Source organism: Erinaceus europaeus, chromosome 12, assembly GCF_950295315.1.
Source record: "Erinaceus europaeus chromosome 12, mEriEur2.1, whole genome shotgun sequence".
Classification (NCBI taxonomy): domain Eukaryota; kingdom Metazoa; phylum Chordata; class Mammalia; order Eulipotyphla; family Erinaceidae; genus Erinaceus; species Erinaceus europaeus.
In genome coordinates this window covers 39,478,446-39,492,374 of record NC_080173.1, presented here as the reverse complement: position 1 = coordinate 39,492,374, position 13,929 = coordinate 39,478,446, and the positions used below count along the sequence as shown (strand labels likewise).

The 13,929-nt window shown below is 43.7% G+C and overlaps 1 protein-coding gene across 5 annotated transcripts in view; it reads left to right on the top strand.

Moving 5' to 3' along the window:
* LOC103116344 (multidrug and toxin extrusion protein 1-like) overlaps nt 1–13,929 on the top strand; it is a 76,438-nt gene that overhangs the window by 20,303 nt on the left and 42,206 nt on the right. For 2 of the 5 annotated variants that reach the window (XM_060203180.1, XM_016189613.2), the window contains exon 1: nt 269–874. The exons of 2 other annotated variants lie outside the window; for them this stretch is intronic. In XM_060203180.1, coding sequence (XP_060059163.1) covers nt 521–874 — 354 coding nt within the window. In that variant the 5' untranslated portion in view covers nt 269–520. Of the gene's footprint in view, nt 1–267; nt 875–13,929 lie in introns of those variants that run through there. One more of the 5 variants, XM_060203179.1, reaches the window with a different exon arrangement.

Genomic DNA, 13,929 nt, shown 5'->3' with positions numbered 1-13,929 from the left:
CAACAAAACTGTTGACCATTAAAGATATGGTCTTTGGGGCCTGCTTGGTGGTGGACCTGGTAAAGAGCACATGTTACCATGTGCAAAGACCAGAATTTCATCCCCCAGTCTCCACTGGCAGGGGGAAGCTTCATGAGTGGTGGAGCAGTGCTGTCCCTTTCCCTCTCATTTTTCTCTGCCTCTACCAAATAAATACATGAGTAAAATATTAGCAAAGTAGATAATTTTTATCCTGGTAAACAATATATTGTTTCAGTAACTAAGGACTCTCTGCCAGCTGTACCATCTCGAGAGACACAGTTATTTGGAATTTAGAGAGGTGGAAACCCAGGCTCTGGAAAGCAGACAAGTTGCCCGAACTCTCCCAGGGAGAGAAGGCATTCACAGGTGCCTGATGCTCAGCCATCTGCTGATTGATGACTTTCTACCAGAACAGTGAACTTGAGGGGTCTGACTAGAAAATGTGGATTTACTGTTTCCTGTTGGTGGGCTCGAAGTCTGTGAATGGGACTTGTGGGAGATGCTGGAGCCGGTGACCCGTCGCATGCACTTGCTAGGTGGCCTGTGGGGTGCGCCGCCCCCCAGCGGGGTCCTGGCCAGGGATCTCGAGGTCTTTGGCGCTAGCCCTTCAGAATCTGAAACCAGAGGGGTGGTGCCGCGCCGGGCCAGCCCCCAGCTCTCCCGCCTTAACCGGCGCCGCCACTTAGCGAAGCCAAACCAGAGGGAGGCTGCAGGCTACGGGGAGCCTCGCCCGCCTGCCCGCATGGAGGCCCTCGCGCCCGCGCCCGCACCCCCGCGCCCCGCGCCACGCTGCCCGCCGCTGGCCGAGCTCCGGGAAGAGCTGCGGGAGCTCCTGACGCTGGCGGTCCCAGCGGTGAGTGCAGGGTCTGGGATGGGGCTATGGGCGCAGCTGAGCTGGCGAAACCCGGGCGGTGTTCCCTGTACCTCCGGGCGGGCTCCAGGCTCCAGGCTGCAAAGTCTGTGCTCTCAGCCGACTCACTTGGGACTTGACCGGTCAGAACTCCTGGAGTCTGAGCTCGACAGCGCTCCCTTGGCGGTGGCCGGGAAGGTGGCGGGCAGGGGCCAGGCTGTGTCACTTCTAGGAGATCTAGAGCTGACCTTTGCATGAAGGGGCCAGGGGAAGCCTGGCCCACAGTCCTTCCCTCCTCCCAAGTATTGGGTTTAAAAGGAAAAAAAAATTAAACAAAGTTATATTAAATTATTACATGTTTCATAATATTTTAAACGAAATATTTAATGTGGTTCTGTTTGGGGTTGAGGTCTTTTTTCCTCCTCTTCCTCCTTTTTTTCCCCTTCTGTTTGGAATCTTGAAGACTTTTGTGTGTCTGTCTTTTAAAAAAGTAATGTGGGTTTCTCAAGGACATGGGTTCAAGCCTGGGGTCCCCAGCTGCAGGGGGAAAAGTTTGACCAGAGGTGAAACAGTGCTTTAGGTATCTCTCTGTCTCTCTTCCCTTTCTATTTCCCCCCCTTTCCCTCTCAGTTTCTCTCTGTCTCTATCAAAAAGAAAGTCATGTGTGCTTTAAAAACAGCAATAATAGGAACCACAGAAAACAACCCTGTTCAAGTTCTCCTTTCAGTGGAAGGCTCTCAGGTGAGTGGTCTGTCACTGGCTAGGAAGGAGCTGGCATGGTGACAGTGAGTCTCTGGTTGTGAGGTAGACACTCTGCACCTGCAGAGGTTAAGGTGGGTAGGTATTGCATCTGGGCTCAGGGACACTGTTGTTTGTGGTATCTTATGATGCTGGCTGACTGCATGGGGGAAAGGAAAGTGGCAGGGGTATTCCCTGTGGGGCCTAGAAGGTGGAACAGTGGATAAAGCACTGGTCCCACAGGCATGAGGTCCTGAGTTTGGTTCTCTGGCATAGCATGTGCCTGAGTTATGCTCTGGTGTCTCCCCCTGCTCCCACGTTAACAAGTAAATGAAAGTCTATATATGGAGAAGGGACTTATGAGGCCAGTCTGCAGAATGGACAGAGGAACAGAGTATACAGAGCACCTTTATACCTGGGGCTCAGGTCCCTGCCTTGATCTTAGTGGGCAGATGAGAAAGCAGCTGTGTGAACTTGAGGAGCTTTGAAAGCTCTTCCAGCTTTTGTTTCTTAGCCTCAGGCATGAAAGTCTCTTTGCATAACCACTATGCTATCTACCCCTGCTTGCTTCTTCACCCATAACATGAGAAGTAGTGGACTGGAGTGGTGCTCTGACTTTTCTCCCTCTTCCTTTCTTCTGTGAAACTATCACATATGAAAGGAATAAAGTAAATATTTTTAATAAAATAAATAATTTTTTAAAAGACAATAACAAACAAACAACCCCCCCCCCCCGACCCTAAACACTGAGATAAACTTTAGGAGTTTGTCTGCTTGCCCTTTGTGAACCTTTGTTTCCTTTCATTATCACCACCAGCCACCAAAGTTATTGCTGGGGCTTGGTGCCTGCACAATGAATCCATCCCTCCCAGCCATTTTTCTCCTCCCCTCTTTTTTATTTTATAAGACAGAGATAAAATGAGAGGGGCAGGGAATATATAGAGGAGAGAGAAAGAGAGACACCTGCAGCCCTACTTCACTGCTTGTGAAGTTTCTCCCCTCAAGTGGGGGCTGGGGGTCTTTGAGCATAGTAATGTGTCTGTTCTACTGAGTGTACTACTGCCCCAACCTCTCTGTTTCTTTCTTTTAAAAATATTTTATTTTATTTTATTTTATTTGGAGAGTGATAGAGAGGTAAAGATAAAGAGAGAGATACTAGAGCACTGCTCAGCCTCTAGGGTTACTGGCATTCATGCATAACCATTAAGCTGTTTTCCCCAGCTCTGCTCTTGTATTTTCTATGTGATTACTCTCCCCCACATGAAGACACAGAGACTGCACCTGTTCAGTCTTGGAGCCATGTGCAGTAGGGAAGGGGGTGGGTCTTGGCATCTCTCTATATCTAGTCCTGTCTGCTATGAAAGCTTCTATTTCTGGACACCTATTTTCCCTTCTTTTTCTACTACTCCTTCTCCTCCTTTCCCCTCTTCTCCCTGTCCCTTTCTCCTTCTTCTTCTTCATTTCCAGAGCTTCACCACTCTGGGCTGGCTTTTTAAGATATAAACAGAAGGATATGGAAAGAGAGCGAAAGAAGACACAGCAAAGAGCTCCCCGTTCATGTGGAGGGGTCAGACTTGAACCTGGGTGGTGTACATGGCAAAGCAGCACACTATCCGAGTGAGTTTCCCCTCTTCTTTCTGCTTCATGTCCTACACTGGCCTCTCCAAGGCTCCACCAAAGAGTAGGTCAGAAGTTTGGTCTGGGGCCCCTACTGTGACTTTCTCCAGCCACAACCTTCCTTACCTCTGACCCAGAACTGCAGGAGATAGGACTCCAGGAGATAGGACTCCAGCTAAGGTGTAGCTCTCACTACTCTTCACTGGATTTTAGTCAATAAAAATGAATTGGGGTGGGCAGTGAAATAGCTTACTTGGGTAATGCATTGCTTTGCCCTGTGTGGGATTCAGGTTCAAGCCTGGCCCCCATTGCATTGAAGGAAGCTTCAGTGCTGGTCTCTTTCACACACTTTCTGCCTTTCTACTATGGTCTTTAGCTACAGTAATAATAATAACAACAGTGATAATAATAGGGGCTGGGTGGTGGTGTACCTGATAGAACGCACTTATTACCATGTACAGGACCTGGTTTTAAACCCCCAGTCCCCACCTACAAGGGGAAGCTTCCTAAATGGTGAAGCTTCAAGTCTGTCTCTCTCTTTCTCTTTCTCTCTTTTCCCTCTTGATTTTCTCTCTATATACAATAAAATAAAAATAAAATATCAAGAAATAGTAAATAAAATGGGTACAATGGACCATGTGCAACAGGAAAACTGCCCCTGGTTCACCACTCACTTCTACAGAAAGCTTTCAGGAGGTGTGTGTTTGAGGTTATGAAGGTCATTTCCTGTCTGCTTGTCATAGCCCTCTCCATCATAAGGAGCTGTCCTTAGCATCATCTGCCAATGTCCTTGGAAGAAACCCTCAGAAGGCTGGCCACTCTTGGAGGGCAGAGACCTGCAGGGCATAATCAGGGAGGGGGAAATGGATCAGCCTGAGCCCACAGCAATGGAGCTAGGTGGGGAGAGGACAATCAGAAAGCTTCTTGGAGAACCTTCTGGACTGTAGCACAGAAGAATCCGGGAAGGCCCCATAGGGTTGGAGGCAATGAATAAGCTTGCTGTCTGTGTACATGGAGGATGTGCATAAGCACACCTTCACCCTGGTTGCAAAGGGGACAGTGAGTGTTTAGGGCAACTTAAGTTCTCTTTGCCTTCCACTTCTGCTACCTCATCTCTGCAAAGGTGGAAGGCAAGGTAGACTTAAGTGATAGAGTCCACTTCCTTTTAGTACCCTGACTATGGACTCCTCAAGCTCCTGCTACTTTGTTCTCTCTTCCTGGAGCATTCTCTCCTTCACCTGCCAACCCATAAGCCAGGCTTTGGCAGAATTGCATTTCCTCTGGTTCCTGCGTGTTCACTAAAAACTCCTGTCTTCTTTATGGTGTCCATTCCACATGGTATGGGCTATTCTCATCATGTGCTTTTACCAAATACATTGTGTGTTCCATGGGGGTAAGAATGAGGTGTGGGGTGCCCCTGGCTCAGACATGTGCCCCCAGAGTGCTCTGAAGATACTGTCTCACACGGGTCATCTGAAAGTCAGGACTTGGGTCCTAGTTGTCCCCAGACTACTAACTGACTAGCTCTGTGACTATGGGTTATGTCTGTTCTTCCTCCTCTGACAGAGAAGAGGCTGGGCCTGATGACCTGCTGGTGACCTGGCAGGTTCCTTTCTCCACTGACCACTGGATGCTGGTATAGACTCTCCAACATTGATAGGAAGGGTAAATGGGGCCCCTCCAGGACAGTGAGCCCTGGATCCTTCTCAAGCTGCTAGATGGTAGAAAAGCTTTGCTTACTGCTACCTGACTGAAATAGAAGTGAGTCTCTGTGACAAGAAGAAAGGACAGGTGGTCTGAGAGTTGGTGCAGTGGATGAGGCATTGAACTCTCAAGCATGAAGTGGTGAAGCAGATCTGCAGGTGTCTATCCCTCTCTCCATCTTTATCTTACCCTCTCCTTTCAATTTCCTACCAAATAAAGTAGAAATTAAAAAAAAAAATGTGGCTACTGGGAGTGGTGGATTTGTAGTGCTGGCACCAAACCCCAGAAATAACCCTGGTGGTAACAGAAAATAAGATAAAATAAAATAAAATTATATCAACTCAGGGTTGGGGAGATAGCATAGTGGTCATGAAATAGGACTTTCATGCCTGAGTGCCCCGGCCTGCGGGGTTATCAACGGAAACCTAGGGTAGGGGGCGAGAGAATGGAGTGGACAAGAGACACGAAGAATGAGAGCAAGACAGGTTTCTGATCAAGCTCTGAAAATTTTATTTTACAGCCACATTTTAAGCACACACCATGAGGAAGTTCTGCTAAGGTAGTGGGGGGAGGGAGGTGGGTGAGCAACTGTCCAAACAGTTAGGTGGTAATCGCAGTTACAATGATCGGAATGTCCATTCACTGGTTATGTGAGAGACTTAGCTAAGGTTTTGGCTCCCGGCATGTCCTCCCTTTTTACAATTTAAGTGAGGCGGCAATTGAGGGTAAAAGCTAGGAATCTTATCAAGAGATAAGCAGGCATTAACCAGAGGGGGGAAGTATTGACCTGATTTCTCCCGTGGGGTAAATATAGAACTGATCTTCCCGCATCTTATACGGCTCTTGGTGTCTTTTTCGGGAGGGGAGGAAGAGCCACTATTTCTAAGGTGAGGAAAACTCATGGTGAAGAGTTTTGATGACTGACACCAACCTCCATGCAAATCAGGTTTGCTTCATGGGGGACTCAGAGGCGGACTATAGGGTCCTCCCCCTGCAGTGCTTAGCCCTGCACCCCTTACCAGTGCCCACGCCATGCCAAGGCTGGCGTGCATAAATCTGAGTTTTATGCAGCTCCTAAAAGAGGTGTGTCACCCTCAGGTTCAGCCAAGCCTCTGTCAGCCAAGTCTGTGGTAATATATTTGTAAGGGTTTCGATGCCAAGGAGTCAGTTTGTTGTTTTATAAAGCCAATAATCTTATTAAAAATAAAGGGTCCCAAGGTAATCATTAATAAAAGATTAATCAGGGGTCCCATAAGGGGCATCAAAATGTCCTAGCGTGCCACCAGCAAGTCTAAGGGAAGCAGTCAGTGGATGTGATGTCCAGGGGAAGAAACAGCACGTCTGGTCCCCTGGTCGTCGTCAGCACCAACTGATGAAATTTTTCTTCTTCATAGAGGGTCAGCTGTGGAACAAGCAAAACTAGGAGGCAAGGACTAGGTAGAGAAGAATTGACATGGAAATATAGGGTGGTGTGTACCAAAACACAGAGGAGGTGCATACACATTAGAAGTCAAGGTAAGGTTCCTTGAACATGAGGAATATTGGGAGAAAAGTGAGCAGTCAATAAACATGTAAGGATGAAGTCAGCAGTGGTAGGTCAGCAGAAAGAGAAGACTTGGATAAGCTGGTGAGGTTAGCTGGACCATATACTGCCATGGCGTCCTTTGTGGTAAGGACTCGCCAACAGGGACTCTGTGGATTTTGCAAGAGCAATAATGTCATCCACCATAATAAAAGGAAAACAAAACATGGACATCCAGTGTTGAAAAAAGAAAGAAGAAATATGTCTCTATGGCTGGGAGAGTGGGTGGCTTTGTCAATGAGATATAATAAATGGACAATTCGAATTTTTGTAAATATTAGTATAATTACTTCATTGACACTTTAGCCAACTGAATATTGGGGGGTGCATTCCCCTTCTTTTTTATTTATTGAGCTTTTAATGTTCTAAAGGAAACAAAAATACATGGATTGGATGTCTATTGAAGCAAAACAGAGCATATGACTCCTAAGGTTTTTGAGCTTTTTCTTGTTTGAGCTGTAGCCCACATAAATTTAGAAAAAGTACCAATTGAGAAAAAAAATGTTTTTGTTTACTAAACATGGGCAGGTGAATTACATCAATCTGCCAGAGAGCATTGGCTTTTATCAATGGGGATTAATCTTAAAAGTCTGAATAGCAGGATCTTAATTAAACAATGCAGGAGCCAGTAAAGTGTTCTCACTATGGCAGGTCAAGTGTTAAAATTTTAAGAGGCTTGTAAAAAAATGAGAAAAATTTTAGGATATGAGTGACTTCAGGAGTCATCACACACCCATAAATAAAAAATTAAAAATGTTTAGTTTTAAATCTTACCATATGAGCAGTCAGTTCTTCATGTGCAGATGTACCTATAATTATTTACTTAGGGAGAGAACTTGTACCAAGTTAATTGATGATCTAATGGTTAGAATTGGCTTAAGTTCTTTTATATGATTTTAGAAGGCTTTTTATTAAAATATACCAGTATGCTATAGAAAGTCAATACCTAATGTGTTGACATGATAAAATGTTTACCATTTTTTTAGCATTATTTTAAACTGACTAGACAGTTTAAGCACACTATTATAACTTTAGTTTACTAAGATCTTTACTCATCACAAGGCTATCATGAGTAAGCATAGATACAAAACTCTTAATAGGTTTTGCTCTTTAGAACTCTAATATGGCAACTTAAAAGGCTAAAATAAGACCTCATAGCTTAATTGTTCAAAGTACTAATTTTGTTAAATCAGGATTTGCCAAAACAAATCTATCAGACCAGAAGCACCATGTATTACCTTAATTTATCAAGAATAAACCTCTGACAGTGTCTTAAAACAAGCCAGATAAATTTATTTTTTTTACTCTCTAAAAGAACTAATTAAAGTTTGACATATAGAATCTGTACTCTCAAAAGCCAATTATTTGATAATTTTTGTAGTTTTTCTAAATAGGGGAGTTATCTCAGTAACAACTTTATTAGAAGGAGTAAGTCACTGTAAAAGCAAAAGTAACTAACTCATGAGTAAGATTTAAAAATCTCTTAAAAGTTTTAAAATAAAAATTTTAACCGGAACATTTTTGTCTACATCAGACATAAAACTCTCTTAACTTTTTACCTAGTCTCTCATGTTTTAATATCTAGAGTTCTTTTTCAGGGAAACCAGGGGCATACTTCTTGAATAAAATGTAAAAAGGTTAGCTAAAACATCTATACAGCTCTACATTAGGCCACCCCATATTTATTTGATAAGTTTTATATGGAAAAAAAATTTTTTTTACATATCTTATTTAAATTAAACCTCATTTATCAGAGCAAAAGCCTCTGGCATGTAAATAATTAGCATAACCATTGTGTTATCTTTTACTAACCCAAGCCAGTTTTGCCTGTTTAGTTGAGAAAGTATTTTAAAAGCTTTTTTTTTTTTTTTTGAAATCACTTAAACAATTTTAAGTAAAATGTTAAACTTTGTTTGTTAGGATCTTTGCTTATCACAAAGCTATCACACCCTTAGGGCAGCTATGAATAAGGGTGGGTGCACAACTTAATTGATGTTTCACTTTGATTTGGATAGGTAACTTAAAAAGCTAAGATAAACCTCATAGCTGAAATGTTCAAAATAAATTTTTACTGTTAACATTTCTTTTAGATGACCATTTTACACTAAATAATTTTGTTGAATCACATCTGCCAAATGAAAAATTTTTATCAGGCCAGGAATATCATGTTTAACCCTTTTTCCTGGCAAGGCCACTGCTCTACACTGACTGGGCCACTAGAAAGCCATTTCAAGCATGGAATTAACAAATTAACAAACAGTAGCAGTTGGTATTGGGGTGCTGTTAAGGTTTGTAATTCTCACAAGAGGGAGAGAGACTGCAGGGGCATTTTACCATGCCTAGAGATCTCAGAAAATCTTTTAACTAATGAATTGATGCTGATATTAGCTATCAGAAGGACGAAACTGTCCTATATTTTACTCTGGTAAAGGTGTGCCAACTCTATGAGTCGGGATCTTTAAAACCACATTTAGCTTAACTGAATCTTATTTAAAACTTAAAGCAAACTCTATTATTTTGGAGGGTTAACACATATTAGTGAAAACAAGGCTAGCACAGACTTAAAACAGACATTTTTGGTGAAAAAAATTTTTTTTCCTTAGCTCACAGCCACTCTCCCCCCACCCCGACCCCAGGAGGGGCGGGTGTGGCTAGAGGAATGATTGACTGCAGTCTTTGCCAATCTGTGGAGCAGGAGCTCTGTGATGTGACTGGCTGCACGGACGGAACAGGTGGGCTTAGTTTACCGCGCATGGAGAAAAATCTTTAAAATTCTTTTTCTGGGCTAAGGTACATTTTACAGTTTTAAAGAAACAATTCATTAAATTTCTATCAAAAGTATGAACTGGTTTTCTGATTAATAGTTTTTAAGTTAGAGAGAATATCTTGTTTGATTGATTTTATTCTTTCTTTAGAGAATAGCTTGCTAGCCAGATAAGATCTCGCTCAGAACTGGTTTAACACTTCTGAGAGCTCTGGTGGTCGCCAGAGGGAAAAACCTGGATCTTTTTGACTGGCTAGTTTTAAGATAATGCCAAATCAAGAGCCCACAGTTCTTTAACTAATTGTAAATGCTCTCGTTTTTCTTCTACTAATTTTCTAAGGGAAGCTGTTTTTTGTGCTAGTTGAGTTTTAGCCTTGGTGGTGTCAGCCAAGTCGAGGACTGGAGCACAAAACGGAGGGGTGGTGGCATAGGGAGGTGGTCTGGACAAAGAAGAGCCTAGGGGTGGCCAGTCAGGACTATGATATTTGGCCATCTCTTCATCAAGGGATAAGGCCTCTTCAGGAGAAAGACTATCATCAGGCCCATCTTTGGTGGGGGGGTCTTAAGGTTGTCAAAGAGGGGTAAATCTTAACAGGAGGAGACTTAGCAGGAGCCTCAGGGATGGGGTCTCCTGAATCAGGCATGGGAATAGAGACAGACTCATAAACAGAAGGTTATCTCTTAAACAGTTTCCTACTCTGGCCCATCTTTTTTTCATCAGTAGTCTCTTCTAAGGGGAACCACAGATAAACATCACTCACAAAATAAAAAAAAACTTCTTGAGATCCTTTTTCTTAACCCTTACTCCTCGTGTCTTGAGGGACTCTTTGAGGCCCTTAAGCAACAAATCATGTTTACTCAATGCTTGTCCCATAATTGCATCGCTCTTTCGTACCTCAAAACGAATCAATCTCACAGACGGGCGAATCTGCGGCGATCACCACGCGGATCTTCACTCACTCTGGGCTAGAGCGGCGATCCAATGCGAACCTTCACTCACTCCTTCTCTGAAGTGGCGGTCCTATGCTCCTTGGTCGACCATCGGGGAGCGACGTTCTCTCGGACCCCAGACCCAAAAAGGTCCCACGTCGGGCGCCAGGTGCCCCGGCCTGCGGGGTTATCGACGGAAACCTAGGGTAGGGGGCGAGAGAATGGAGGGGACAAGAGACACGAAGAACGAGAGCAAGACAGGTTTCTGATCAAGCTCTGAAAATTTTATTTTACAGCCACATTTTAAGCACACACCATGAGGAAGTTCTGCTAAGGTAGTGGGGGGAGGGAGGTGGGTGAGCAACTGTCCAAACAGTTAGGTGGTAATCGCAGTTACAATGATCGGAATGTCCATTCACTGGTTATGTGAGAGACTTAGCTAAGGTTTTGGCTCCCGGCACCTGAGGTCCTGAGGTTCCAGGTTCAATCCCTAGCACTACCATAAGACAGAGCTGAATAGAGATGTGGTGAAAAAATAAAATAACAATCACAATCACAGAGACACTAAGCTTCAGGAATGAAACCGCAGAGGCCACCTTAAAGTGTAGGGACAAGGATTAAATAGAGAGATTTCTCTGGGTGCAGGTGGCTAGTCTGTTGGTTCTAGCATTAGGGCCTACAGGGTTGGGGTTTTCACGCCAACTTTTATTATTATTATTATTATTTATAAAAAGGAAACATTGACAAAACCATAGGATAATAGGGGTACAACTCCATACAGTTCCCACCACTAGAACTCCATATCCCATCCCCTCCTCTAATAGCTTTCCTATTATTTACCCCTCTGGGAGTATGGACCCAGGGTCATTATGGGGTGCAGAAAGTGGAAGGTCTTGCTTCTGTAATTGATTCCCTCCTGAACATGGGCATTGACAGGTTGATACATACTCCCTGTCTCTCTCTTTCCCTAGTGGGATAAGGCTCTGGGGAAGTGGGGCTCCAGGACACATTGGTGGGGTTGTCTGTCCAGGGAAGTCTGGTTGGCATTATGGTAGCATCTGGAACCTGGTGGCTGAAAAGAGAGTTAACATAGAACTCTCACAAGGCTAGACATGGACCTAGAACCCTTTGTGGGCCCCCATAGGACCTTGACCTCAACTTGTATCAACAATGATAGAGAATGCTCCATCCTCTGAAGGGAGGATGGACAACATATTCTGTGCTACACCTGAGGAAGATGGGTTGATACTAGGGCAGCATGGAATGTTCCTACTTAAGACCACAGAATGTGAGTTCAGATCTAGAGGTATACAGAGGTCACACAGGCTCCTAAGCTAATTATGGGCCCCAGATCACATTGAATTGATGGGGTTTAGAGTCAACAATATTTATACCCCTTTCCCATATTAGGGAGCTACTCTCTTCCCTGATCCAGCTTTCTGGTACCTTTTCCCAGCCATGACATCTCCCCAGACAATAACTTGGATCCACCTGCACATCAGATTTCAGGCTCAGGCAAAAACAAAAACAAAACACTAATATAGCTACAAGCCCTTTGAAATATAACTAAAATATGCCTACTAGCTATCTACAAAATAGAGGACCCCTCAGCACTTCATATGGACCAGCCTTTAGGTCCATTATTGTTCAACAATTTGTTTGGCTTTGTATGTTAACTCTCTTTTCAGCCACCAGGTTCCAGATGCTAGCAGGATGTGACCAGACTTCCCTGTACAGACAACCCCACCAATGTGTCCTGGAGCTCTGCTTCCCCAGAGCCCTTCCCCACAAGGGAAAGAAAGAGACAGATTGAGAATATGGATCGACCTGTCAATGCCCATGTTCAGCGGGGAAGCAACTACAGAAGCCAAACCTTCAACCTTCTGCATCCCATAATGATCTTGGGTCCATACTCTCAGAGGGTTAAAAAATAGGAAAGCTATCAAGGGAGGGGATGGGATACAGAGGTCTGGTGGTGTGAATTGTGTGAAGTTGTACCCCTATTATCCTATGGTTTTGTCAATGTTTTCTTTTTATAAATAAAAAATAAAAAAGAGAGTCAACATATAAAGCCAAACAAGTTGTTGACTAATCATGAGCCTCAAGGCTGGAATAGTGCAGATGAAGAGTTGGGGGGGGGGTCTTTGCAGATAGCTAGTAGGCCTATTTTAGTTATATTCCAAAGGGCCTTTGACTATACTATTTTTTTTTCCCCTGAGCCCGAAATCTGATATGCAGGTGGATCCAAGTTATTGTCTGTAGAGTTGATGCCATGGCTAGAAAAAAGACCAGGAAGCTGCATCAGGGAAGAGAGTAGCTCCCAAATATGGGAAAGGTGTATAAATATTGTTGACTGTAAACCCCATCAATTTGATGTGATCTGGGGCCCATATTCAGCTTAGGAGCTTATGTGACCTCTGCATTCCTGTACATCTGAGCTCACACTCTGTGGTCATGAGCAGGAACATTCCAAGCTGCCCCAATTTTGGAACCCATCTTTCTCAGGTGTAGCATAGAATACGTTGTCCATCCTCCCTTCGGAGGATGGAGCATTCTCTACCATTGTTGATCCAAGTTGAGGGCAAGGTCCTATGGGGGCCCACAAAGGGTTCTATTTTGTTGTTCCTGATAGAGATGACTGGTGACATTGGGGAGAGGGATTTATTTGAGGTTTAGGTCCATCTTGTCTGTTTGGGAATCTCAGTACTCCCCGAATAGGGCCCCAGCTGATTGGCTCTCCGGATAGTGACTAAAGAGTCATCGCTAAAGTATGCCAGCCTCTTGCACTTATTCAGCTTTTGCAGTCCTTGCTTTGATAAAGTTAGCTTTGGAGTGAGTGAGAGGAGTGTAATAGGAGGTAAGTGAGGAGGGTATCTAAGTCTAAGCAGACACTATTTCATTATAACCTTTATACTGACTCACTTCAGACTATTGTGTACTTTTGCTTTCAGGTATGTATTTTGCCCTAATTTATGGATACATGTGAACATATGCTCTATCTCATGGGACATGGTCTATATCTAGGTTTTGGGACTCTGTTAGGAAGTGAACCACCTGGAATGGGATTAAAGAATCCTATGAAAGGAAAGGTCTCACCCAAGTAATGAGGCTGAAAGGTTGACATTCCATGCCTGACATCTCTGGACAAAATCTGAAGTGAAGCATGCTGAAGTGGTATTCATTGCATTGATTAAGTTGGGATTGGCAGATTTGATATCATTTTGTATGAATTGAGAGAAGCATGCAGGAAAGTGAGCCACACCCTAGAGGTTCCAGGGCTAGGGGAAATATAGGCTCTATAGAGGAAGAGGGAGGTTCTTGCTGTTTAAGAAAGCAATAGATAGTTACTGCTATAATTACATTATTTGTCAATTGGGTTAACATTGAAATCCCTTCATTAGGATTTGCTGTCTCATACACAACATCACCATAATTGATGTCCTTTGACATTATTTGTATATAGCTGTTCCACAGGTTGCTTCTGTTCTCCCTGGTCTAACTAAGCTTCTAAGAGAGTCAACATATCGAAGACTCAGCCTATGGTCTGTGCATTAAAAAGTTTGAGACATTCAATAAATTGTTTCCTCTCATATTAATTAAATAGTGATTTATATGACTACAAATTAATAGGAGTGTACATAAACACCATTCCCTCCACCAAAAGACTGTATCCCATCCCATCCTCCCCTTTTCCCCCTCAGTGAAGCCAAACTTCCGCCTTCA